This window comes from Rhipicephalus microplus, chromosome 1 (assembly GCF_043290135.1).
Source record: "Rhipicephalus microplus isolate Deutch F79 chromosome 1, USDA_Rmic, whole genome shotgun sequence".
Classification (NCBI taxonomy): domain Eukaryota; kingdom Metazoa; phylum Arthropoda; class Arachnida; order Ixodida; family Ixodidae; genus Rhipicephalus; species Rhipicephalus microplus.
The window spans coordinates 247,733,508-247,755,890 of record NC_134700.1 but is presented as its reverse complement, the minus strand read 5'-3'; the positions used below and the strand labels follow the sequence as shown (position 1 = coordinate 247,755,890).

At 46.1% G+C, this 22,383-nt stretch overlaps 2 protein-coding genes across 3 annotated transcripts; both read right to left on the bottom strand.

Moving 5' to 3' along the window:
* Positions 1 to 688: 688 nt before the first annotated feature.
* LOC119164276 (monocarboxylate transporter 7) lies at positions 689 to 4,750 on the bottom strand. Of its 2 annotated transcripts, none has more exons than XM_075892593.1 (4): positions 4,310 to 4,750; positions 2,728 to 2,987; positions 1,953 to 2,096; positions 689 to 1,138 (listed from the first exon to the last, which is right to left on the bottom strand). In XM_075892593.1, exons 1-4 carry the CDS (start codon positions 4,318 to 4,320, stop codon positions 726 to 728), a joined length of 828 nt encoding a protein of 275 aa, XP_075748708.1. In that variant the 5' UTR covers positions 4,321 to 4,750; the 3' UTR covers positions 689 to 725. The 2 variants fall into 2 exon arrangements, with proteins under 2 accessions (XP_075748708.1, XP_075748715.1); XM_075892600.1 differs by having other exon boundaries at positions 691 to 1,138; positions 4,208 to 4,742.
* A 2,975-nt stretch (positions 4,751 to 7,725) lies between these two features.
* On the bottom strand, positions 7,726 to 21,817 carry LOC119185654 (monocarboxylate transporter 7). The gene is made up of 8 exons (XM_075892582.1): positions 21,494 to 21,817; positions 16,041 to 16,261; positions 15,345 to 15,488; positions 14,511 to 14,895; positions 11,693 to 11,984; positions 9,352 to 9,604; positions 8,336 to 8,485; positions 7,726 to 7,892 (listed from the first exon to the last, which is right to left on the bottom strand). The coding sequence occupies exons 2-8, from the start codon at positions 16,225 to 16,227 to the stop codon at positions 7,867 to 7,869; spliced, it is 1,437 nt and encodes a 478-aa protein (XP_075748697.1). The 5' UTR covers positions 16,228 to 16,261; positions 21,494 to 21,817; the 3' UTR covers positions 7,726 to 7,866.
* Between the last annotated feature and the right edge of the window lie 566 nt (positions 21,818 to 22,383).

Here is a 22,383-nt window from a genome sequence, read left to right as displayed (position 1 = left end):
GGCAACTTCGGTGCCAAGTTGTCAATGCTTCTAGCAAATAAGTTATACTGACCACGAGCTGCGCTGCGGTGGTATAGTGGCTAAGGTCATCATCATCATCATCATCATCATCATTATGATCATCATATTCATTATCGTCGTCGTCGTCGTCATCATCATCATCATCAGCCTGACTACGCCTACTTCAGGACAAAGGCCTCTCCTATGTTCCGCCAGTTAACCCGGTCCTGTGCTTGCTGCTGCCAATTTATACCCGCAAACTTCTTAATCTCATCTGCCCACCCAACCATCTGTCTTCCCGTAACCCGCTTGCCTTTTTCTGGGAATCCAGTTAGACCAGCGGTTATCCTGTCTACGCGCTACATGCCCGGCCCATTTCCATTTCCTATTCTTGATTTCAACTTATCCTTGGCCTCCGTTTGTTCCCTAATCCACTCTGCTCTCTTCTTGTGGTTAAGGTACTCGGCTGCTTACCAGCAAGTCATGGGATCGAATCCCGGCTGCGGCGGCTGCATTTTTTATGGATGCGAAAATGCTGTAGGCCCATGTGCTTAAATTTGGGGGCACCTTAAAGAACTCCAGGTGGTGGAAATTTCCGGAGCCTTCCACTACGATATCTCTCATAATCATATGGTCATTTTGGGCCATGAAACGCCCCATATAAATCAATTTATACTTGCTGCGCCTTGTGGGCAAATCGAAGTGCAGGCTCACGGTAATGTATGTTAGCAGAGGGAACAAGAAGCGTGAAGCACCTGCCTGGGAAGAGGGAGGGATGAGACGAGGTCGATGGTGCAACACTTTGCAAGCGACGCCGTGTGGAAGCTACTCGCTCGTGGACGTTCTCGGGTGACAGGTTCCGGTGGCGCTTTGCAGTCGCCACTCTCACGGTCCTGGTCCTGCGGCACGCGGTCGACGAACACGGCACCGAACAGCATGTTCAGCTCTAGGGCTCCCAGTATGACTAGTGCCTTGCGGAAGTCGAAGGCCTGTTGCAGAGCTTCAACGATCAGGGGAGACACGAAACCCGACACGGCGGTCACAGCGAAAAGCAGACCCATGGCCGTACCTCGGTATTTAACGAAGTGCCTGGCCACCACTGTGAACGGCAACAGCTCTTCGCAGGCAACTCCCAGTCCTGCAAGGGAGAGAGAGGTGATCCTAAAAGGCAGGGAGACTAACCGGAAAACAAATACCTAGTTGGCTACCTTGAACTGGGGAAGGAGTAAGGGGGGACATAACAGTGAGGAGGTCAGGAGCAAAGACACTATGGGTGTAGGAATATGTGTTCCCAAAAAGTGAGAGACACAACGGCGTTCACGCTATGAGTTAACGGGACTGCCTCGTACCTCTTTCCAGTGAAATATAACTGCATGTAATGTTTCGCACATCAGCCGCATGTAAATAAATGTCGACTAACGGTTTTGCCATTTTCTCAGACTTAAGTGGTTTACTGACAACTCATGGAGGATTTGAAGATAATGAGCATAAGCAATATAAGGAAAGACAGCTAGGTTAGTCATGCAGTCCTCAAATTGGCTGGCTACCCTGTGCTTCAGAAAGAGAATGGGACATTATAGAACGCGACACCATAAAAAATAAATACACATAAATTAAAAAAAGCTGCACGTGATATTCGACAATATTCAAAGACCGTCTCTAAGCCTGTCATCGAGAAACGCAACAACGTTTTCGACGCCTTTTGCGTTCAGTGAGGTCTTGGACAGTGCTAGAGGATTCATGCTTTTTGAAAAGGGTATTCGTCATGCTTTCTTGAAGCTGTAATAAGTTCATATTGGGACATATGATACAAGAGTAAGAAGATAATCACTTACAACGCCACAGCTTGTACAGCTAAGTACAAGCAACATAATAAAGTATGCATATCTAGGAACAATCCCTTCCTCAACTTAGTTCTCGCAAGGAATCTAACAGGCTTGGTCAGGGCTCACCAAACAAAATGCCGTAGAGGAATACCACAAGTCCGAGGCTCCGAGCCAGTGCGCAGGCCATTACGGGCAGCGCACAAAGAAGGGCGCCGGCAATCAGCAGAATACGGTCCGGAAGCCAGAGACCGAGCAGACCATACAGGGGCCCTGCGTGGAACGAATTGCGCGGCAATGAACCAACGATAACAACTCTCACACCGTCGATATTATCGAAACATGCGATATGCACTGCCACCGTCACTCACTTTTACCTCTGATTTCACTGACGCTCCTTGGTATCGCAGAGCGTTTCTTTCCCCGAGTACAATCCCCAATCACCTCAGAGACGTCACAGCCACAATATTTTCTGTGCCAACTAACGCGCTTAGGATGTGCATTTAATTCGGTGCCACCATTCAAGGAGTCATGTTACTTCGCTATTGCAGGCTTTTAACTGAGCAGTTACTTAATTTGATTGCGATCTCCTTTATTTATCGAACGCATGCATCATTCTTATACTTATTCTGACAAATGGCACACAAGGCTTCCATAGATGACTACAGTACGAAGTAGGGCGTGTTGGTAAGACTTCCGACGATGATTGGAACGAAGCAGATTGGAATGGGATATCCGTTAACTACTCAGCATCGCCACATAGTTTATTACGCACACACGGGCCTCCAGAAGTATGTGGAGATCTTCTCATCTCGCAATTCAGTTCAGGGGACGGCTTTACGCTCTCCCATAGAAGAGTACCTAGTACTCCAAATCGTTAACCACTTTTTCTAAACGCACATACCTGAAAGCTGTGACATGATGATGGCGACAGTGAGGGGCCATGAGGCCTCTTCGCGGTTGACCCGCAGCATATCCATGAATCCGACGTACATGACGGATTCGGATTTTATTAGCATCATGCCAAAGAAGACGAACACGGCCGCGGAGACTGCCACGGGCCAGCATGCCCGAGTGTCGGGAAGTGCCATTCTCGATGCGTCCGTCGGTGTCGTGTCGACTCCACGAAGTGGATGATGGAGTCGCTTAGCGTCGCGTTTCCTCCTGCGAGAGCAAGGAGGCGAGATTGTCGAACTGTGCTTTGTCTAGAGGAAGGGATGATCCCGCACTGATGATGATCTCTGCTGCTGATGGAAAACTTTTATACGCAGGTGAACTCCAGCGCGTGCCAGGTCGCGGGATCGAATTCCGGCCCCCTCCTTATACGGTGTCTCACATAATGACATCCTGGTTTTTGGACGTTAAGCCCCAACAGTTATTATTATAAATCTAGAGCATACACAATTGTTCGTTTCCTTTAAGAGATTATAGGAGTATCCGGCGTCTTATATGTACGCCAGCATCCTGTCGAGCATACATATAAAAACATCTAAATATAAACTGTATATAAAGTGAAATAGTTGCTTCTATAGTGATTATTTATTTATTTATTTATTTAAATAATTGAACAGTGTGAATTGCGTGGGTACACGCAGGAGGGACAAACGAAGAATTGTCAGGAACATAGGTATAAGTGCGTATTTTGTGAGCGGTAGTCGCATGTCTTTAATGTCCCCTTTTGTTGTTTTTTAATTTTCTGTCTCGTGCATGTTTCTGCGATGAACTCTCATGTGAGTCGTTTAATTTTTGTGCGCATAACAAGCTAGTACGAGGGAAAGTTTTTGGGTGCAAATGACATGCGCATTCATCTGCGTGGATGTCCCTCATGCTAATATACCAGAGTATTGATCCAAGTACACCGCCGAATGAATTGGCTTATTGCTGAGATTCCTTGGGCTGCTCGTACGAAAGGTACGGACCTGTATATCTTTATAAAATGACAGCAAAATAACCTCACCATAACATAAGTTATAAAGTTTTTTTATTTCGAAAGTCTGTTCTAGGCATATTTTCTTTAGTTAGTTTTTCAAGAAGATACACAGTTACTAAAGCTCACCACGCTGTATCTTGTTTTCAAAATAAGGACTGGATGTCCTTTTTTCCCTAAATATTTATATATGCGTGCTATGTTTTACAATGACAATGTAAGCGTTAATTGCGCTATGAGCACTCTTTCTGGGAAGCCCTGGAAGCAGCACCTCTAGCATGAGTGTTTACACTATCTGAAAATTAGCTCACGTACCTCTGCGTGACCTCGGGATATTACTTTCTCTACGGCTGATTCCGTTCCCATATCTTTCGTATTCGAATGCTGAGTTGTGCTGCACCCTTCCAACATCGCAATCACTCATGCTTACAGAAAAAGTGGAAAACAGGCGCCGTACCTTTTCCTTCCGCAGTTTGTCCGCTTGCCTGTCTTCAACACAACCTCTCTTGCAACTGAAGCATGCTTGTTCTGTTGCACGGTGATGCATGAAGACTCTTACCTGGGCTTCATAGACAGCAGGCCATCAGCAGTGCCTTCTTTCACTTCATATTTTTGTGCTGATTCCTCGTTCTTCTTGAGCTTCGGGTGTTAGCTTCATGTCTCTAGCAACACTGGTCATACGCTTTTCTAAATAGCACATCTAAATATTTGGCACGAGTGATCACTGCAGCTCAGTTGGTGCAACACCACCTTTCGAATCTGGTGCGACTATAGTGTGAAGCAGAATTCACGTTCACTAATACTCATAGAAGCACTTGAGGCTCTCATAATGAAACTACCCAATGCGAGCCGCTTGCATGAGCAGTTTATTGACAACAAGTTGTGCTTTATCGCTTGCCCCTAGCCTAAGAGACGTCCTACTTGCGAGCGCTATCATGTGATCGAGAATACGTACAATGCATTCAGCAAGGGGAAAGGTCTGATAACAATATGGAACACAAAGCAAGGGACACGACCGGGATAATAACTGCGACAATGCGAATAGTCAGGTAAGTAGCACAAGAGGCCGCCACTTTGATGCCATGACAGTGAACGCGATGCGACTATGTAGCTAGCATGTTATTGTGTTAATTATGCAACGCGTTCTTCCGAGAGAAGAATGAGAAAAAAAACACTACAAAAACACTTTGCCGCTGTCATTCAGCGTCCCCGCTTGAGCGCATTCGCACTTGCAAGTACATTTTTCTTATGCGCGGCAATCGTGACATCACATTTCCAGAAAGGCATCTTTGTGGTAGCCATACATGTAAATCAAAAATTGAATTGTGAGCTTTGGCTTGTCATTACCACAATTGACTATCGTTTAGTGGTAGACTAGGGATTAATTTTGACCCCCTGGTGTTGTTCGCCAACGCAACTTCTGAGTCACTCAGCCACCAAAGTGGGCGATCATGCGTGTAAGTGAGATTCATGGGGTTACATATTTGGGTGGGCTTCCAATGATGGCGCAGTTTGTTTATTTCCTTGCTTGACAGCTGCTACAGAAGATTTGCTGGACTTGTTGCGCAGCTGCTGCCTTGACGAAGTACGCAGTCGGCTGGCAAGTGGAAATGAGCACTTGCGAACGAAAAGCTTCGTGGGTCGGCGCCTGGACATTAAGTTCACGCGTAACGTCACGGACGCTTGAATCAAGACATATTCAATACATCAGTAATAAATGCTTATTTTCCTATGAGAAGATAAAGATACGTATATATTACACGTCTGTAAGGTTTGTACAGCCAGTACCAAATCAGCCGTACCATGCTGAGTATGCTGGTTCTCCTACAGTGAGCTATTATCTAAATCAGTTCATTTTAACACGAACGTGTTTTATGCCAGGGTCCACCACGGCTACGCTGACGTATTTCCGTCACGGATATGACGTTGTAAAATATATATAGTAACAGATTCCAAAGAAAAAAAAACGAGAAGTGCAACTTTTGTCGCGTGGCGTCGTACTGGCGACCCCTCAATCCGCAGCGCGCGGCGTCAACCGATATAGGCCATGGAGCGTACGTTGTGGGAATTGATAACGGCGAGCTATTTATATCCACCATATACCTTTTGGCGGTACTCAGAGCTCTGTAACTTCAGCGCGTTTTTGTCGCTAGTAGCTAGATGGCGCGATCGTTTCGCGTTGAGCGCGCTCTCAAGGCCGTCGCTTCTATAGTGTTTCTGTGAGCGCCGCCTCCACAAAGTGTGGTCTCTCCTGAGCAGGGCGCTTAACATATTCATGATTCGGGGCCGCACAAAGGTCAATTATCTCGCTGCCACGGCCGCGTTTAGGAAAAGAACACGCTGCTCACACGTGAAGAAGTGAGAATTGTGTCAGATGATAGCGTTTGCCCTGTGTATATTGTGCGTTCGTTTAGTGCGTTTTTCCGTTCGAACAGCGCGCTTTGAGAGTCCAGCTTTGACAGTTGTTAGTCCGCGCACGTCTTGTGTATACTCATTTCGTGCGTGCTTTCTGCTTGAGGTGCGCGCTGCAAGTTTCGAGCTGGTTGTCGTTCTTGGCGTGACTTCGCAATTTGTTGCTGTAGCATTCATTCTTCACCCTTGCGGCGAAACAATGCACAATAAACGTTCAACTACCTATGTGAAGAAACGTTTCACTTTCATGTTTTACCGATTTTTATATAGAAAAAATCAGCCAATTTTTTGTGTTAGTTTTCTCGCTGCCTGTTGTGTGTTCATATATTCGGGACGTCGTCAAGGTAAATACAGAGCACATTGTCATAACCGCTAAAGTGCGACATGTCAATGTGACTGGCGTCGACTTCTCAAGAACAGGATCGCGATCATGTCACTACCTTTCACCTGAAGGTCAAGTAATGAACCAGTGTGTGGCGTGGTTAGCATACAATAGCCATGCACGCAAATGATCGTGCTAGAAGTTGCCAGAATGACAGCAAAACCAGGGCCTCCACAGCGCTATGCGTGGTGACTGCGGAAGATAAGTATTATGTTCACAACCACGATGGCCAGGAGAAGCTTCGGCATTTCATTTTAACCGCGGGCTTAGTTTAACACAAAACAGTTTTTTTCTACAATAAAATACGCGCGTGATTTGTGGTCTTGAAGCAAGTGAGTCTCCAAAATAGCTTATTCAAGTACTGCCTTTCCACTAAAGGAAGACACACATGACACATTGACTAACCCAATATTCAACGCTTTTTAACCAACGAACCCGAGAGCTTTGTAACGTTGTTTCACAGGCAGCCTAAACCGCAATTAACGTAAGCGTGGTTCACTTACGTTGCATGGTATGCGGAACCGTGGTTATGCCACTGACCATTGTTGTAGGAAGCCAGGCTTGGCAACCTCAGTATGGCGGTTAACAGAGAAATTAGTGGCGTTCATGGAGGACCACTTAGCCGCCTTAACCGAGGATGGTTTCGCGCTGTGTAGCATCGGCGAACCGCTGTTCCGCGATTCAACAACATTTAACGTGGCTACCGTAACCGCGGTTAACTTGCCTGCGTAAACAGGGTATTCGTTGCCTCATCAAACGCGAAAAAAGCAACTAGCGTACCACGTCGGCGTCCTCCATCCGTTATGTCAGCACGAGTGATCCAAGAAACCACCACCCGACGATTTCACCGTATGACGCCGTCACGTCATCCACAACCTCCGAAATTAGTGCTGACAACTTTACGCCATCATGACGTCACTGTGACTCAGATAACGCAATGTCACATGGTGACGCTATCACATGACATCATTGCTTGGTCAACGGGGCACCAATTTCGGAGGCAGTGCGATACAGTTGGAGGCGCGGCAGCTTACAATACCAGGGATCTCAGAGGCATTGCAAAACAACGTTGGCTGCAGGAAACTTTCGCAGGGGGGCGCGGGGGTTTCATTCAATACATCGACCAAAGAGAAAACGAAGAACGCTTTCGCCATTGAGTCGACTGAGGTGACTGTGAAATGTGAGTTTCTCAAAGTTAGCGTTTATTGTACAATAAATAAATGCTTCAGAGGTGTTCGCTCGGCGGTATATAAATAGTACAAATTGTAGATGAAAACTCAATGGATCACAGTCACGTAGTATTCGTCCAGTTTGTGTTCTTTTCAGTTTTGTGTCTCCTGCTCTTCACCTGAAAACAGATGAAAGAGAAGGCCAGTTTAAAATCGCACAGTTGCTTAAGTAGCTTTGTTTTTGTCGCACTTGAAACGCGCTAACGAGCTAAAGGGAAGACATGAATAGGCATTGGAGAACGCACAGTGACATACACAGTAGAAAAAAATAAATTGGTTTGAAATAACGCATAAACATTTGCAGTTCAGCATGCGGGATTACTAAATAAAAACAACAAGAAATTGTAACGCGTCTCTGACAACGCTGTTACTCCACTGAAGTGTAGCGAGTAGGGGATTGAACCACACACAACAGTAAGAGCGCATGCGTAGCACTTCTATTTTTATCCGTTTCTGGTAAACGTTAGTTTCAATTATGGCCAACCAAATGTATCGAAACTGCCAACAGTAGTAGCAAATGCGCACAAGTGCCATCCGACGAACTCGTGGCGCACAGCCTCACCTTCAAAGCCGTCGATGTGTTGCCACTCTCGTTTCTTGTGAAATGTGTGCCAGCACAGGCTTACTGTCCACGTTATCGTGAAGACGGCATTGGTGACGGCGAATGATATGTACAGGAGGTCGTACGAACCCATTACGTCCCGAATGTAACCTAAAAGGGAGAAGAGTGTTTTGTGAGCGAACTTAGATGGCATCGCCGACGTGAACACTAACTTATAAAACAACTCGATTGAATACCGAGACATTTTTAGTTTAGTGCATCCCCTATCTGCACTCACCGGTGCAAATAATACGTTATTTTTAACTGACCCTGTACTGATCTTCATTATGTTTGCTGTATTGAAAATAAATAGAACCCAAATAAGCAGAATTCTTTGAACACAGGATGACACGCCTTAAAATATTCGCCAAATATTACGAGAACGAAAAAGAAAAAAAAAGATATAAAAGGTAGAAGTAAAAAATTATCACAAGTGACAATTATCATACCAGTTATTCAAACTGGCCGGATGAAAATAATTACAGAACGATGCGTCATTATAGAATAGTCCTATATATTACACGTTTGTGAGTGGGGTGAAAGAAAATCCTCGTGTATATTGTGCCTATTTCCTGCAAGTCCGAAGTTCATACGTAAAACTTTCCCGTTTCAGATGCTTGTACAGAGCCAGCATTCAATATTATGACAGCTGGTGTACGTCCACAGTGATCAATTTGTAGACTACTGCTCTGGTACTACTTTGTTTTAGAAGCATTACCGTTCGAGACTAAAATGTTTGAGACTCACAAAAAGTAAGATACAAATTACTCCTACACTCACAAAAGCTCAGCAGTGCCTCTCAACGATATTTGAATGTACTTTCGAGGAGGCCTTGAAGCATTACATTGGAATCGGCTGGCGATATCTATATTCAGGGCTTACCTTTACTTAATCACGAATGACATGCTAATTATCATTTCTGTGTATAAAGGGAAATGATGAATTTTCATGCACTTGACAGCATGGCGTCAGCTCACCAATGAGAGGTGGGCGAGCAAGGCAGATAATGCCGGCAACGAAGTTTGTGACGCCCAGGCTTAGCGGTAGCGACCGCTCATCGAACAGTTCGGCAACCATGATGGTGCAGGCAAATATTCGCCCACCACCAGTAACACCAGTGAAGAAGCAGCTGGTAAGGAGAATCCAGTATTCTTTGAACAGCGCCATGACAGCCAGCGAGACTCCCTGGATGGCGAAGCTCCAGAGCATAAGGGCGTCCGCGCTGATCACCTGCAATGCATCAAGGAAGTGTGGAAAACTGCAGAAAGAACAAAAGAACAGCTTGGGGAGCGAGAAAGTGGACACCGCTTGTTGGTTAAAAAGAAATGTTTTTGAAGGAAGAAACGAGGAGAGAAGAAAGAGAAAGAGTGGTTAACCAACGGTTGATTAACCGGTATGCTACCCTACAACGGGAAATGCGATGGGGGAGCGCGAAAGTTTGAAGGGTAAAGAGAGAGAGGTAGAGTGAGTAGCCAGAGAGGAGAGATACCAGGGACACGCACACAACCTCACACTCGGTCAGTCATGCGCAAAAATTATGACTAACTATAACGCACAGGTTGGCAGAGAAATAAGTGACAAACTATAGCACTCGCCTGTTACCTGTCCCAATGAATTGCCATTCGACAGCACGCGCAAGCATTCAAAAACATTTTACGAAGTCTGAAATCTGCTGACCTGACTGCCTATCCATGCGTATATGTGGCGAACGCGACTTATGAGCATGTGGCGCGTGCTTCGACATCATCACCCTTCCCAGAGTTATCGGCAAAAGCCTCTGCCCGTATCAACAAAATGCGATCATGGTGGCCTCGACTTGAAAGTCTAATGAGTGGATCATAAAACGTGGCGGGTATTGACGGATATATCATCGTAAATTACAAAACAAGCACACCGCTAAATAATAACACGGGAATACCCATGTTGCTGTTGGCGTAGGTACGCAACTGCAAACTAATGGTTCTCTAAAGCATATGCCATTGTTGAACATGTTAGTGCATACGACATTTGTACATATATTCAGCGTCATCTCGCTCAACAAAAAGATAGCAATACAGTCACCTTTCATCCGTATGCTTCACATAACATCGATTCCCGTGGTACGTGGGATCTGCCGAATTTTTTCCTCTTTTTTTTGTCTGTTTCTAGCTCCCACAGCTCGTTCTCTTTCTGTCATTCTTTTGCCTATTTCCCCTCCTGTTTCTCTTCCCTCCTCTTTCTTTGTGTTTCTCTGTACTCGTTCGCTCGACCTTTAGAGTTATTGCATCTCACGCCGAACCAATCGGCGCACGTCTTTCAGGAGCGAAGCAAAAGACGATGAACTGGACGAGGATGAAGAAGTGGATTAAAAGAGCGCATGACAGTTCACGATGGCAATAGTTTTTTCGTGTCGCCACACGGCGCAATGGGAGGCTTCACAGCTCATCTGTAAAATTACACATCTTAATGCTACAATGACGATTGGTGATGGACTTTCCATTCGGTTGCGATTTATACTGTACACTAGGCATTTATGTCGGCACACATTTGCTCGCCCTTTCGATGTACGAGTGATGCTAGCGATAAAAAAGAAGAAGAAATAGAAAAAAAACTACACTATCTCTCACTAAATGCAACCACGCATGCGAGGCAGCGCATGGGTCGACCTAAAGCTCCGTTCATCAGGGGCACCCTGTTCGATGTAAACACTCTTTGCAAGTGGAGCACACAATAAATTCACTATAACTCAATTCTTGTTGGAGCACGCCACTCGGGTTCATCACCACTGTACGCCCGGGAGCACGTGCGTTAATCACACGTCTGCAGAATCTCGTTCCCCGACGCGATCAGGTGATTACTGAGAGAGTGTTAGGGGGAGAGGCCGCAGCCTCTTACACAACCACTTACGCAGGTCTGAACGCGCTAGCGCGTGCCAGCGCGTTCTGACTAGGATACAACGTGTTGGTTGATCGCGCGTCTGCAGAATCTCGTTCCACGACGCCATCAGATGGTTGCTGAGAGAGCGTAAGGGAGAGAGTCCACAGCGTCTAACCCAGCCCCTTACACAGGCCCGACCACGCAAGCGCGTGAGCGCGTTCTGGGAGTGTTCGGCCAACTGTGGCGCATGCGTAGTAAGGGTGGCCACGCACACCAAATTGAGCTCGACCGTAAGCTGCTTCGCATCTGCAGGGCTTAAGTTCATAACGCAGACACCTTCACGCTCTCTGGCCATCATCATGTAAGGGTTGTCGTCACTTGGAAGTATATTTTAACTCTACTTTTTCGTCTATACCGGTTTCATTGTCCCGTTGTGTGTGGAATAACAGTAAGGGAGCATACCTTCGAGTCCAGAATCAAGCCGGTGCCTATCCTGGAGACCAGGTCCCCGACGGCGCTTACGGTGACCAGGGCGACCGCCTCGTAGCCGCCCAGACCATTGTCCGATCCGAAATCGACGGCAGTGAGCAGGAACGAAGAGAGCACAAAGAGAGAGACCGCTCTTGATGCAGCCACGTGAAGGAATTGCGCAGACACCAGAGAACGCATGTTGCGCGCCAGCCTTTCTGAAGGTGACTCGCACTTTTCAAGAAGGGAGTCCGCTTCGTGTGGTCGCACGGCGGGTAGGGTAGACCTACATGGGCAACGACACGCATGACTGGTGGGGCCACTTGATCCTGACACATTACTGCAGTTTCGCTAATATCATAATCAATGAGATGCAAAAGGCCCCGCCACGGTGGTCTAGTAGCTAAGGTACTCGGCTGCTGACCCGCAGGTCGCGGGATGGAATCCCGGCTGCGGCGGCTGCATTTCCGATGGAGGCGGAAATGTTGTACGCCCTTGTGCTCAGATTTGGGTGCACGTTAAAGAACCCCAGGTGGTCGAAATTTACGAAACCCTCTGCTACGGCGTCTCCCATAATCACATGGTGGTTTTGTGACGTTAAATCCCAAATATCAATCAATCATCAATCAATGAGATGCAACGGCGTGGTTACGTAATAGCGCTTAATTCGTGTCAGTATCATCGCCTTCAGCCATCAATTAATGACCTAGTTCATTAACTGAAAAATTAATTCGACCCATTTGCTACTCCTTCTCATTCGTTCAGCATCGCACCTTCACCAAAGTTTGTTAGTTCAATAATTATTAATCAAATAATAAATAAGCAGACAATAAATGAACAACTAGCCAAATCATTATTTTCATTTACCAACTTAATATCACAGTAATGTTTCCATGCCTGGCTGGCATGGGGCGTATGTCAGCACTACTATACAAATGGTGTATAATTCAAGAACAAATGACGAATGCACCTATTCTGAATATAAAATCTGCTGATTCTACAATACATCATTGAAGAACTTAGAACAGGCAATCGTGACTTTTGTTTGAAAACGTCGACCAATCCTTTTTTTAATTGCAGTTAAATTAAATTACCTTCAACATTTATAGGGAAGTCACTAAAACACCTTTGAGCGTCATCCCCGCACACCGTTACATTTGAGTAACCATCAAAACCGAGTTTTTAGCACCACTTGTTCGGAAAAGTTGTCATCACAATTAATGAGCCGAATGAAGTCACGCTCTAAGCAGCGTGCCTTTAGTGTGCTAAACATACTCGTCATACACTTTGACATGCGACTGATGTTGTGCACTCATAATTAATGGATTCTGGTGTGTCTGTTTTATCTGCTGCCAACTCGCCTTATTTCTTACTTGATTGCCGTCGTTGTGTGAACTAAACATTTTACGAATTAAGCATACTGTACATGTAACGCAGAAGGCCTTATTTGCTCTCAGGTTAGGCTAATATTCGATGATCTGACACTGCGAGATTCGGAACGCCTGTTGTAATTTGGATGACGCTGCTTTAGTAACGTTAACCTTCTCAATCACGTACACACACAAAAATTTCTGTTTATCATGACGCTTAGGACAAAAACATATCGCGTTAAAATTGGTCGAAAGTTCTAATCCGAAATAACAGCTTTGTGAATTCGGGCCGAAATATTACCAATAAAACAAATGTAATCAATAAAGTTAACTTTTCTGCACAATGGTTGTTATTGCGGCAAAGCCAGCTTCGCTGAGCCTGCTTCGAAACGTTACGACTCGGAATGCATCACATGGCTTTTGAAGGTATAAAGAAGTTGCTATCGAAACGCTGTCATTTTTCTATTGGGTTTCGTCAACTTTTACATCCTTTACATTGGGCCTCAATCGATCGTCACTTAGAGATTATGTTAGCAAAGTACAGCGTTGCCGTATCGGGAAGATACCCATCAGTGACTACGGAAACCTGGAAGAGCTTGCTGACTTTTGGGATTGTTAGTTTGCACATAATGTACGATTGTGAATTTTCCATTTGGCATTACAGTTTTCCACATGAGGGCACGTGAAAAGACATGGCGTGGATGGATAATTTCAGTCACCTCCCAAATAGACAAGCTGAAAGATTACTTAACACCTCCTTTGCCTATTGCACAGAGAGACCAAAGTTCCCTTTGAAACTGCGGATGAGTACCGTAGTTGTTCGACTCTTATTCTAACTCATAGCCAATCACCACCGTTACTCTCCCCGCGATTGTTCTGACGCGGATCTTTGGCCAGAACAGTTAGAGTAAGTCTAAATAACATTTGAGAGTAACGTCTAATCAGTGTCAGGAAAAGTTGACCCAGTAGCCTTTATACAACATATGACAACCAAGTAGACTTAAGTAGGTAAATACAAATATGCTGCTAATAACCATCACCGTAACACTTGAAAAAGTTCAACTTGACGTCACTATTATTGACAAATAAAACACGAGTGAGGCCCAACATGAGGCTGCATTTATTGCGATTAAGGTAACAACAAAGCCATAAAATCGTACAAGATAACGGCCATAGGTGCGCTGTGGACGTGACATTTGATTGATATGTGAGGTTTAACGTCTCAAAACCACCATATGATTATGAGAGACGCCGTAGTGGAGGGCTCTGGAAATTTCGACCACCTGGGGTTCTTTAACGTGCACCCAAATCTGAGCACACGGGCCTACAACATTTCCGCCTCCATCGGAAATGCAGCCGCCGAACCCGGGATTCGATCCCGCGACTTAATGTGCACGTGACATTCAAATGACTCATTGTCGACGAAGACGACGGCTACTTGCCTGGCAGTCAGCGATTCCACGATGCTTTTAGAACAAGAGTGTGCGAACGACGCCGCTTGAAAGCTGCTTCTTCTCGGCCGCCCGACGACTGCCGGCGACTTGGGCAGCTGCGAGCCGCGGCGACCTCGACGGCAGTCGCCATGGCTGCGGGGGACGCGGTCGACGAAAATGCAGCCGAAGAGCATGTTCAGCTGCAAGACGCCCAGTATGAGCAAAGCCACGCGGAAGTCGAAGGCCTGCCGGAGCGCCTCGACAATCAGGGGAGAGACAAATCCGGACACAGCAGTCACCACGAACAGCAGACCCATGGCGGTGCCTCGGTAACGAACGAAATGCCGCGCCACCACCGTGAACGGCAGCAACTCTTCACAAGCCACGCCCAAGCCTGTGTGAAATGTGGAAAGTGAATTGATAGGTTGTATGCAGCGCACTTCTTGCTGGCTGACACGTAGCTTCAAGTTCAGGACACTGGATTTTTGGTGAGCGCAATGGTTGGGACAGTTGGCGTGGTCAGATGACCCAGAAAAAGAAAAGAAAAACCAAATGTTTCTAGAGGGCTAGAGCACACCTGCGACCCAACTAGTATTTCAAACTGATTTGAAAGTGATAACGACTCTTTGAAAACAATGTACTGACGTTATCTCAAAATTGCGTACGTTTAGACTTATTAGACCTCATACTTGTGACTACATACATGTTGTACTATGAAATTATGTAGCGTGTAAAGGTCTCCAACGCATCCCCAGGGCTCACATTTCAGTATCTCTTTTCGAATATAGAAAGCTATAGCAGAATGTGTACAGACGTCCTCAGGCTCTTGTTCTTTGGTCTCACCGTAAAGTATGCCATACAGAAAGATGACGAGTCCGAGGCTTTGTGCCAAGGCGCACGCCATCACAGGCAGCGCGCACAGAAGGGCTCCGGTCACGAGCAGGATGCGGTCTGAAAGCCAGAGGCCGAGTAGTCCGTACAGAGGCCCTGCGATGCGAGTGTAGATGAAACAATAAGCAGAGCGTACCCCGCCATTTCTCCCGTGAGTGCTAGATCGACACAAAACGTAACAAAGTTAGCAGTTATACAATGAAAAAAAATCATGTATACCATGCCAAAAAAAAACTTATATACAGTACTGCTTCATCAGTGCACAAAGCAAACTCTTACGTTTTCCCCAAAGAAAGTTTGCACTGGAAGTAAACTTCGTCCAGGCAGTGCTACATGACTCACGACTACGGTGTTTCGAACCCACAAACACTGCAAAAACATCATTCCCGTATATGTTGTGTGTAGATAAGTCCATTTTAGCCAATAAAAGGGCGCCCCGCATCCTTTTATTGGATGCGGGGGCTTATTAGCTCCCGTGGGCTAATAACGTGGGCTTATTACCCCACGTAATTAGGTGCACGCGCTCGAGCTTGTATCCACCCTCACTTTGAACTACGTTTAGTAGGAAGGCTACGTTAACTAGTCAAAGGAAATCGTAATGTTTGGCTATTCGAAAAGACTGCAGACAGTTCTCTGCCGGTGAAGTACCAGTTAGCTGCGACATGATGATGGCGATCGTGAGTGGCCACGACGCTTCCTCGCGGTTGACGTGCAGCATGTCCATGAATCCAATGTACATGACGGACTCAGACTTGGTCAGCATCATGCCGAAGAAGACGAACACCGCTGCGCAAGCTGCCACGGGCCAGCAGGCCCGAGAGTCCGGAAGCGCCATTGCAGGTCTTCTGCCTATGGTCTCTTCGTTCTACCTGCGGTCCAAGAAGAAAGAATGGTATGCTAAGCTGTGGTAATCTTGTGGACTGCTGAAGTACGAAGGCAAAGCGAAGAATGATAGAATATATTTTTTCAAGACTATAACGCTTTCTTTCTGTTAACACAACTAAACAAAACGTACAATGCCATGGAGACAAGTCACTACATGGGCTGTTGAGCATGTGGGACTTTTCTCCACACTGCTGTATTTCCGCCCAATCGAGGGTCAAGTTTCGTCCATTTCCACTTGCTATAGACAAAGTAAGACAATTTTGGCGCTTTCTCTGCGAATTCTCCTGTGTTTGCCATAAGCTTCTTAAGACCATAATCTGCATGGAGACACTGTGTGAATGAAAGGGATATGTCGGGACATGTAACATCTGCCACTGTTACATATCTCGACATAGGAAACTTGACAGCGACATATGTTACGAGATCACAATGGCCGCGCTTTGTGGCGCAGTCGTTATCTGCTAGTGTCCGTAACCAATATCACGTGCAAAGAGAAATTATACTAAGAACCGAGAGAGATTTGAACCCAGGCTCTTTGCGTGTTGTCGAGCATTCTACCTTGGAACCATGCCGGCGCTGGGAACTCCTGTGTAGAAAGACCCTACACAGGCGTCATGTCGAGCAAGGAACCACGTTAAAATACGTAATATAGCTTGTTGGGAGAATAATACAAAATAATACAACAACGAGGTTCCCCACAATGCCAATTACGCAACGAGTGGGTGTTTTAAAGGTTCCCGCCTATCACAAAAAGCTCAGATGTAATTCTTCATCGACATAAACCACATAATGAACGAAGTGCAGATAATGTGTTGCGTATGTGTGATGGGTGCCTCGCTTGTCTGCAGAATCATGATCTATGGCGTAGTAGGTGCCTCATCTGTACTTGTGGTAATCACTCCAAGAGAAATCACAATGGGTTGTAAAAACAATGCTCCTTTAATTTTCACTGGGACTGCTTGGTTGCTTCCTCAACATCTTAACGCAACCCACACCGGGGGATAGGCCATGAACTGGATGGTGCTTGGTTTATTAAACTAATGCACTTACTGAGGGCAATGGCTGAAAGTGCAGAGCCATTGCAGAGCAATAGTTTAAACGCGCAAGATTAAAAAAAAAAACTTTAGAGAAATAATATGCGTATTTCGCGCACGCCTTATATCGTTTTTTTCCTCTTCTGTATTTGGAATATTGAAATTACTAGAAAACAACAGCCCAATTTTAGGACTTGAGTTAGGTAGCTCCAAAAGGTGGACAAATCTTGCAAGAGAACGTCAAATGCATATTAGCAATTCAGGAATCGTAAGAGTAATACATTTCTTTTATGCTCTTACCGTAATTTCAAGAATTGCACACGTGGGTATAGGATGTCTACACTGTAGACAATTTCACGATTTTATCAGTGATGACGTGCGCGTTCCTAAAGAGAACACTAGAATATTAGCTATTTTGTGCTTCTATGCAGAAAAAAAAGCGTTCTATTTCAAGTAGGCGAAACTATGCGTCATGTGTTGTTCTAGTAAGTGTAACGTAAGAAATTTACCACAGCTCTGAGCGCGCGTATTTCGAAGACCATGTCATTCTCCAAATAGGTTCTCATTCACCTGGTGATACAGCAGCTACAAATAATGAATTACAATGCGTGCCATTAAGTGATTGGTTCATGAGCCATGTCACTCTGTACAGGAGGATAATCGTTAATAGTGTGTAGCACAAGAATTCGTTTATTTACTTTGCTTACTTTACTTTTAAATTTATTCATAATTTCTAAATTGATCGTAGGCTCCTTTAAAGCAATTCCCCCTTAATTTACAGGAACCACAAGTGAGGAGCGCAGGTTACCTATTTATTATCCCACTAGTTTATTTATTTATTTACAGATACTTTACAGATACATACAGATACATACTAACATATGTAGAACTCCAGAAGGCCTGCAAACGGTTATCTGCTGTTCTGTTTCTTGACGTTAAAGGGGCATACGACAAAGTCACCCACGAAGCCATTCTCAGCGCACTAGAACGAGAGGGACTCGGTGGCAAGATATATGCGTGGGTTCAAAGCTACCTACAGAATAGATCATTTCACGTGCAGACAGAGAATGGCCCGACACCCGAGTATTACTGCAGCCGAGGAGTCCCGCAAGGCGGAGTGCTAAGCCCGACGCTGTTCAACCTAACACTCATTGAACTAGTTGGCAAGCAACCAAGCAGTGTGCGACTTTCCATTCACGCTGATGACATCTGTGTGTGGACATCAGGTGTGACTCGACTTCAACTTCGCGCTCGACTTCAGAAGGCAGCATCAGTGACATCACACCACCTACGCGAGCAAGGGCTCGAAATCGCAAGTAAAAAGTGTGCAGTCGTGGCTTTCACCAGAAAACCAATGTCCGCTTACGGCATATCAATTAACGGGCAGTTGGCGTCATGCAGCCTGAGTCACAGGTTCTTGGGAGTCGTAATCGACTGAAACCTGTCTTGGACACCCAACATAAACTACGTGAAAAAGCGGCTGACCACCATTTGTGACTTGTTCAGGTTTCTTGCCGGGAAAAGTTGCGGAATGTCGGTCGAGTCTATGTTACAGCTGTACAAGGTATTATTTATTGAATTTCTGCGTTATAGCCAACCTGTTATATCTAACACGTGCAAAACGAACCTGCGCACAATTCAAAATATTCAAGCCCCAGGCGCTTAGGATATGCCTTGGTTTACCCCGCTGCGCATCGACAGCTGAAACAATTGCCATTGCATAGGACTACTCGATCATGACGCACATCACCATTGAAACGATGCGTACGTACTTCAGTTGACATGCTAGGAATTCTTCCCACCACTTGGCAACCTTCGCTACTGAGAGGCCCCGCACGAAATTTAGTGCGATTGTCTGTGCACATCATGCGTCGTTTACGTCAGGTTTTACGCCTGCTGAGAAACTGGTGTATCCTCCGTGGTGCCTGACACTTCCGCAAGTACGTGTTTCAATTCCAGGAATACAGGAAAAATCAAATTTGCCTTCATCAGCCCTAAAACAATTGAGCTTGAACCTTCTGCACGAAATGTACAATAGCCACGTGCACATATACACCGATGGTTCAACCACAGCGTCTGGTTCTGGCGGTGCGGTGGTGATTCCAGCTAGAGGAATCACTCTGCGAATCAAGCTGTCACATGCCACTACGTCTACGGCGGCAGAACTTGCGGCTTTGCGTGGCGCCCTAGAGTACATCAAATCTCAGAGACCGAGTAAATGGGTTGTGTTTTCCGACTCGAAACCGGCCCTACAGAGCATGCAGTCAGTCCTTCGACGAGGTTGCCATGAACAGTTAACTTACGAAGTTGTCAAGCTTGTTCACCACGTCACAGAAACAGGCCACGAGGTCAAGTTTCAGTGGCTTCCTGGCCATTGTGGGATCAGTGGCAATTATTCTGCAGACAACGCGGCTCGCACATCGCACCAAGAAGAGCACATCCTTCCGATTCCTTTGTCAAGGACTGACGCTGCAAAGCGACTTCGTCACCTGGCACGTAGTCTCTGTCTGCAGGAGTGGAACACCCCAAGCATAATACATACGAGACTCTACCAAATAAACCCTCGACTGGAACTTCGACCTCCATCCGGACTTCGTCGACGTGAAGCTTCGCTTCTTTGTCGCCTTTGGTTGGGGGTTGCCTTCACAAAAGCATATAGAACCCTCATCGACAATGCGGAATGCGACGTCTGCTGCGCCAAAGAAGACATGGACGATCTGATATGCCGTTGCCCTCGATTCGCCTCCGAAAGACAGAAGCTTTAGGAAGAATTGCGACAATTAAACGATCGGCCACTCTCTATGCAGATGCTACTGGAACACCATCCTCACCTTTCGTCGGCTCAGAAAGTAGTCAAAGCTGTCTTGTCCTTTTTGAGGGCTACAGGCCTACGTGACAACCTTTAAGGGCCAAACCTCATAAGCGCGAAAATGCACGCGACAGCGACGAGCGACGCTATGAGCGACGAAATAGGCGTTCGCACGACGTGTCGCGTGCACATTTTCGCGCGATCACTCGGTTCTCCAGATTTGGAAACCGTCGCTCATCGCCCGGAAGTGCTGGGCTCAAGCAGACAATAGCGAAATACCGGAAAATACAAAGACTACATAGGTGCACGTGACCCTGCCCGAGTCACGTATGCACAACAAGAAATAAAGCAATGTTTATTACGCATGTGCATATAAAAAGCGCTGCAAGGCAATAATAAACACTTTCCGTACCATTACACAACAATATATCTTATTTTTAAATTGCATACCGCTCGCTACGCGGTTTCCTTGGTGCGAGTAGACGGCCTCATGCCAGCAACAGTGGAATTCGCTCACCGAAGCCGTCGCGTGAATGAGGTTTGCCTGCGCTAGCGACTGATCGCGCGAAGCCGATCTGCGTCGCGTCACTTGTCGCTGTCGCGTGCATTTTCGCGCTTATGAGGTTTGGCCTTAACTTTTGTGTAGTGCCACCGTTGCATACGCGCCAGCCGATTGACTGACAATCCTCTTTTTTTGTCTCTCTCTCTTTCTCATCTTTATGCCCCCTTCACATTCCCCAAGCATAGGGTAGCAAACCGGGCATGCGCCTGGTTAACCTCCCTGCCTTCTCTCTAATTGTTCACCCCCCCCCCCTTACAAATACTTGCCCATTTACTTATTTGACGTATGCATGTGGGAGGTAGTGGCCAGATACTGCACCAGGGTGGCCAATCCTTCTCTGGTGAGGGAGTGCATTCCCGGTGGTGGTTACCGGTGAGGCCGCACCCCAGGCCTCTTAATGCATTTGTAAGGCATCTGTATTTATTTTTTAGAATAATTTATTTACATTTTTACTTTTACTTTTTAAATGACAAGTGATGGGTCATGAGGTTTATGTAGACATACCTGCTAGATTTTTGTTCAGTAGGCAACTGTTGAGCAGGTTTGTTCTAATTGTTACGAATGCATGGCCTTTGCATACAAACAACATCGCCGTCAAACTTTGTCAGGGTAAGACTAACAAACCAATTATATGTTTCCATTTCTAAAAGAAGTTATATCCGTTTTTTTAATCCACTTGAAAAGCTGCAGTCGTTCTATCCGCCAAACGCCGTATTTTAAATATAAGTATAATAGATATGAGGTTTACGTTGCGAACGCTATACCTCTATATAGTTCCGAAGCACCTCTTGACACTTCGTACGGAACTCACCGTTGAAGCTGCACGTCGGGAGATACCGCGGAGATCAAATCACGGTTTAGAGGATGTAGATAAACTGCAGCTGGCGTCCAAGTGTAACGCTGATCATCGAAGATTCATCAAGTCACCACGCGATTTGTAGCATCCACACCTCGAAGAGCACTGTCTTCTGCTGCCGAACATGCGACCACAATGTGGACAGCACTTCCTGCTTATGCTGGTTGGAAGAAGAAAAACAAAAAGAACTGGCATTCGACTCGTGCTTGACGCTCGCTCACACCGATGTTTTCCCAATCTGCGGCCCCGTACTTTCTGCAACAAACCGGCGGACAGCAGTCGCAACATGAGTGCTAGTTCCCAGAACTGTAGTTATCGTATAGAGTTCATCTTATCTTAGAAGAGAGTCACAGGGAGAGATCGTGGGAGAAGTCTTAAATGCGAACGGAGGGAAGGTTGCACGTAGACGTGAAACATATACAGTGGTGCCCGGCTGGCCCTGGCCAACCGGGATGGCCCCAACCGTAACAGCGGATGGCTATACACCCCCCCCCCCCCTCCCACGCCTTGCACAGTCCGACTGTACGTGTGACGTAGCACGTCCGTATCTAAAGGCGACCGTGTCCGATGTCACCACGATTGCACTATCTCGGTCAAGGGAGTAAATACTCTAATGCGCAGAAAATTATCTCAGGGGGTGGTGGGGGCCGCTGGTAGAATCTTGTAAGAGTCCCTGGTGAAAAAAAAAAACTCTATTGACGCCAGCGGCGTGTCATTCTGTTTGCTAGCGAATTCTTTCGTGAAGTTAGGGAAGACTGAAGATCGGATTACAATGTTTTCAGCTTCAGATGCCAGCTCTGACTTCGAGCAGAAAAGAAAATTCACTGATTCAGCGGTACATAATA

Coding starts and splice junctions, on each gene's coding strand:
- LOC119164276 (XM_075892593.1), bottom strand. Junction 2,097..2,727: donor CATCATGTCACAGCTTTCAG/GTATGTGCGTTT, acceptor CGTTCCACGCAG/GGCCCCTGTATGGTCTGCTC. Junction 1,139..1,952: donor CCTCTACGGCATTTTGTTTG/GTGAGCCCTGAC, acceptor TCTCCCTTGCAG/GACTGGGAGTTGCCTGCGAA.
- LOC119185654 (XM_075892582.1), bottom strand. CDS start 16,227: ATGGCGCTTCCGGACTCTCGGGCCTGCTGGCCCGTGGCAGCTTGCGCA. Junction 15,489..16,040: donor CATCATGTCGCAGCTAACTG/GTACTTCACCGG, acceptor CTCGCATCGCAG/GGCCTCTGTACGGACTACTC. Junction 8,486..9,351: donor TGCTCGCCCACCTCTCATTG/GTGAGCTGACGC, acceptor TCTCCCTTTTAG/GTTACATTCGGGACGTAATG.